The following is a 4,813-nucleotide window of genomic DNA, read 5'->3' as shown; positions in this document are numbered from 1 at the left end:
GCCCTGGCCCTGGCAGCTTGGGGACCATGCAGGCCGTGCGCCCACACTCCCGGCAGGGTGAAGGACGGAGAAGGGATTGTGTTGTGGCCGCTGGGGATGCCTTCTGCTCTCTGTCTCTGTCTCTGTCTCTTTTTGGTGAGCACGCATGCCCTCTGACTTAAACAAACACAAGAAAAGCAAGTGAGAAGCCCCGGCCTGAGCGTCCTAGCCTGGCGCGGCGGGCCCTGGGCTGCAGCACCACCGTTTGGCCTGCTGTGGCAGCAGTGAGGAGCTGGGGTCTCCCAGGGCTTCGGCTCTGTTTGCTGGGAACCCGAGGCCTGGCCCAGGGCCCTGCTTCTGTGGCTGCCACAGCCCCACCAGGCCCTGCCTGACGCCACACGGGACCAGCTTCCCTCCAGGGCCAGGACTGGAGCAGGCTTGCCCCTTCCTGCCAGAGGTCAGGGCGACCAGGACTGTTGCGAAGGCGGGTGCCTTTGCACGTGGGCTCTTTGCCGTGGACGCTCCCTGCCCCTGGGGTTCTCAGCAAAGCTTTCTTTTCCCAGCTCCATTAGAACACACGCAAAGACACGTGGGTTGGCGCTGGTCTCGCGAGACGCTGTCACCAGCAGGCTATGGGTAGTTACATTTGGGGGAGTCGAGTTACACTTGGACCGCGTGGGTTGACGTGATCGAAAGCGCCAGTTGGCAGATCGTTTCCTGTGTGCACAGCTGGCCGCGCACCTGCGGAGGCCGAGGCGGCTGTGGCTGCAGGGGCGCTGGCCTGCTTTTGCACCTCGCCCCGCCTCCGCCTTTCCTTAGCTACCTCTTCTCTAAGGACAGAATTTCGCCGTGCGGCCGCCAGCTTGGAACTCAGGTGCTCCTGCCTCAGCCTCCCAAGCGGCCAGGGCTGTGGGCACCACGGGCCCGCCCGCCCTGCAGGGCTGTGAAGGCTCCTGCCTGCAGCGCGCTCCGGGCCGAGTGCCCGTGTGGAGTCGCCCTTGGTGCAGCGGGACTCAGGCCGATCTCCCGGCACTTCCTCTGTAGCCCCGGGGTGCCATTTTGTCTGTGCTGCTGCCAGCCTTGTTTCTGGTTTTAGTTTTGCTCTAGGGCATGTGCTCCAGAGACAGGCAGCGCAGGGGGTGGCCGTTCCTCTCCTCTGTTCTGCTCTGGGGGCTCTGGGCACGCGTGCTCTTCTGGCTGCCAGGTCTGGAACTCGGAACTGTACAGTCGGCCACGGGGGACCTTAGCCGCCTTGCCACTGGCTGGCCCGCTCCCGGGATTGGTAATCCCGGGTGGGAATCAGTGAGCGCTCTGTCACCTTCGGTCCAGCCCGTGGGACCAGAGGGTCTGCGGGATGGCAGCATGGGGACGGGCGTCATAACGGCTGGGCACGCACCGCGGAAACGCGCCCCCTCCTCCGAACCCCAGCCTCTCTCTCCCCACGTGAAGATCATGATTTTTCCGGAAGGGACGTGCACAAACAGGACCTGCCTCATCACCTTCAAGCCCGGTATGTAGCTCCCATCTCTGCTCCTCCGGAGGGATGAGCGTTGACGTGACCTTTTAAGATATTGAGCATCAATAATAAAATTTCTGCCTTTCTCCAAAGAATATGCTTAGACACGTTTGTAGGAAGAGTCCCGAGATGGCTTGGCTCAGGGACTGGAGTGTTTGCAGGGGAGTGAAGACCCTCCTGTGTCAGGCCTGGGTGCTCTGTGGGGTGTGGCCTTTGCGGGACTCTGACCTCTGTCCTTGGAGTCTGTCCAGGTCCCCCACTTCCCACTCACGTGCCTGGGGCTTGGTCACCTCTGCCCCCTGCCTCCGCACTGACCCTCCTGGCCCGGCTGACTCTGTACCCTCAGCCACACCCTGGCCTTCATGGCCCATCTCAGCCCTTGGCAGCCGGCCGCCTCCCTCTGAGTGGGGCTGTCACACCTCATCATCCACCTGCGTCCTCCCGGCCTCGGCTCAGCAGGGCTCCCGGCCTTGTGAGTCATACCATTCATGCCCCAGAGGTGCAGACCCCTCTTACCGGGGTATGAACCCAGGCTGCCCCCATGGCTGGCGGCCCTCAGAAGGCACAGGTGCGGGATAGGCTGACTGAGGGGCCCATAGACCTCGAGCATCCCGCCAGGCCCTCACTCTCCTGATAACCTGTCTTGGAGAAAGCCACTTGGCACCCTCAGAGCAGGGCGAAGGCCACAGGGAGGCGCTGGGGCTCCTGGAATCAGCACCACACGAGCGTGGGACTGGAGGTCCCTGAGGTGGAGGGACCTGGGGGGGGGTCTCAGCTCCCTCGTCAGCCTTGCCCACTGTGTACCCGCAGTGCAGACCCTCCCCTGCCCAGCACAAGCGCACACAGGTGCAAAGGTGTAGCGGCACCCCTTCGTGTCAGAATTGGCTGCAGACCTCCGGGGTGCACTCCGCTGCTGGGTCCACACTGCCCCAGGCCCCGAGGTGGTGGAGACACGGCCGCCTTTCCCCGGCGCCCCCAGAGGCTGGGCTCCCAGGCTCAGATCCCTGCCGCATCGGGGCCTCGCCCATGCTCTCCTGTGAGCGTCCTCTGGAGTTGGGGCGGTGCCTGGCGTCCCCAGCACCGCACGGCCATGCCCCTGTGCGGTGTCGCGCTCCCTCCACGCACCCCTGCGGTGTCAGCACCTCGGAGGCAGTGTTGCCTGTGAGTCCTCTGTCCTGAAACCAAGGTGGGGCCTCGGCACAGGTCAGGGCCAGCAGTGTACTCCCCATGGGGCGGCTTCTCCCCGGGCCTGCTCACTCGCGTGTGCTCAGATGCGTATGTCCCTCCAGGTTCCAGAAGCCCTGGGCAGCTCTGCTCGGGTACTGCTGAGCAGCAGCAATGTCACCATGACTCCTGGCGGACGCTGACCTACAGCCTGGCTGGGCCGAGCTCACCCCTCAGCCCCCGGTCACAGGCAGGGCTGTCTTTGGTGTGCCTGTGCCTGAGCAGGGCCTCATGCTCCCCTCCTGCATCCCGCCTTCCTGGCGTGCAGCCGCCCCCACCTGGCACATGACACACAGACCCGCTGCGTGTACCCTCCCCTGTGCTGCCAGCCCACACGCCTACAGGGCTGGGTGCGTGCTGGCCCGGGGCCCACAGCTCAAGGCTGGATGCAGGACAGCAGGGGCCGTCCTGCACCGGGGACTCGAGCAGGCCAGCTGGCCGCTCAGCTGCAGCCCTGACCCACGGGTCTTGGCCCACCTGGAGGTGGGAGCTTCTGGGAGCCCCTGTGCAAACGTGGGCTTCATCTTGTGGAAGCCTCAAGCCAGGACCAACCCCGGATCCTGAAGTGATGGAGAAGGATCCCGGGGGACCCTCAGGGGACATCCCCACAGAGCAGCACAGACCTGAGAGTGGGTGCTCTGTCAGCTGGGGAGGGTGCTGCCCCAGCCTCCTCGAACGTCCGCTCGGGTTTCAAACTCCAGGACCCCAACGCCCATGTTTTCCGATGAAAGAACAAGTCTTGAAGTCCCACCCAGCATCTGGGTAAGCCTGGTGCATTGGGCACTGCCGCGTGGCCGGCCACAGTTCAGCTCCCAGCTCCCGCGGCTGGAAGCCATCCCAGGTGTGTGCAGGCGTGCTCAGGGTCCTGACGGGTGGAGGCAGGGACGCCAGGACTGCAGCGTGACTGCCCGTGGAATGCATCCTCTCTCCCTGTCTCCGTCTCTGCTGGCTCTCTTCAGCAAGCTCCCACGCTCTCCAGCAGTGAAGACCAGTGTCTAAGGGAGACAGACGGAGAGGGCGCTCCCTGAGATACCTAGGCCCTTTGTCGCACCACGAGGGTGGGGCACGGCCACGGGGGCTAGGAACCCCGTGGGCCCTCAGCTGTGGCACTGATGCTGCTGGGGTGTCTCCCATTCTGCCCATGCCCACCCGCTGGCAGCCACCCAAGGACAATTGCTGCACCTGCCAAGTCTGGTCCCGTGGCGAGCCTGAAGGGCCGAGCAGAGGCAGGTGGAGACCAGGGTGGCCATGGGAGCAGACCCCTGCCCCATCAGATGGTGCACATGGGAGGCGGGGACCCCCAGGTGCCCACAGGCAGGGGCTGGGCCCCCCCCGACTGCCTTCCGGTTTGCACATGGGCCCGGCACCAGCCGGAGCTGAGCAGAGCTCCCCGGGACCTGCAGTCCATGCAGCCGTCGGGTCACCTGGGTCCCGCATGGCTGCTGCCGTGAAGGCCACGCAGCGGAGCGTGTTGGCTCCAGACCAGCACGTGAGACCCAGTAGGTGTGGCCTCCTCTGCGCCCCGTGCCCATGGTGAGTGGCTATCCCTTTCCCGCAGGTGCCTTCATCCCCGGGGTTCCCATCCAGCCTGTGGTGTTACGCTACCCGAACAAGCTGGTAAGTTCTGGGCCTGGTCAGCGGTCAGGCACACTCGCTGGGAATGAGTCCGCAAGGCTTGCTGCCTCCGCCCTTCCTCAGCACTGTCCACTCACCTGGCGGTCATGGTCGTCCCAGCACTGCGTACTGCAGGGGCTGCCAGGCACGGCCACGGGAAGCGGCCGAAGCAGCCCGTGCCCGCACACGCGGGGCTCACCGGAGCTGCCGGGCCTGTGGTCCCCACCCACGCGCTCGTGCGCAGCACCTCGCCGGTCGCCACAAGCCTGCCGGTTGGCAACTGCTCTGGCCGCAACCAGGCACCGGTACCACCAGGACCTCCCACCAGCCTCCGTCCCCTGGGTGACGTCCTCGCGCCTCCGTGGGCCGAGGCGGCAGAAGTGTGGCTCGCCTGGACATGAGGTGCCGTGGCCCTCACCCAGCACCGCGTAGGGTGCAGGGGCCTGGCGAGGCGGGCTGGCTTGACCGACCTCTCTGGCG

At 65.5% G+C, this 4,813-nt stretch overlaps 1 protein-coding gene across 1 annotated transcript in view; it reads left to right on the top strand.

The window, feature by feature from the left end:
• The window catches only part of LPCAT1 (lysophosphatidylcholine acyltransferase 1), a gene marked incomplete at its 5' end in the record, with an annotated part of 37,633 nt that overhangs the window by 18,017 nt on the left and 14,803 nt on the right, over positions 1-4,813 (top strand). Inside the window, 2 exon segments of the mRNA XM_006140132.2 lie at positions 1,429-1,489; positions 4,278-4,336. Coding sequence (XP_006140194.2) covers positions 1,429-1,489; positions 4,278-4,336 — 120 coding nt within the window.

The sequence above is a fragment of the Tupaia chinensis genome, unplaced genomic scaffold (genome assembly GCF_000334495.1).
Source record: "Tupaia chinensis unplaced genomic scaffold, TupChi_1.0 Scaffold000020_1, whole genome shotgun sequence".
Classification (NCBI taxonomy): domain Eukaryota; kingdom Metazoa; phylum Chordata; class Mammalia; order Scandentia; family Tupaiidae; genus Tupaia; species Tupaia belangeri.
This window is presented reverse-complemented; position numbering and strand designations above follow the sequence as displayed.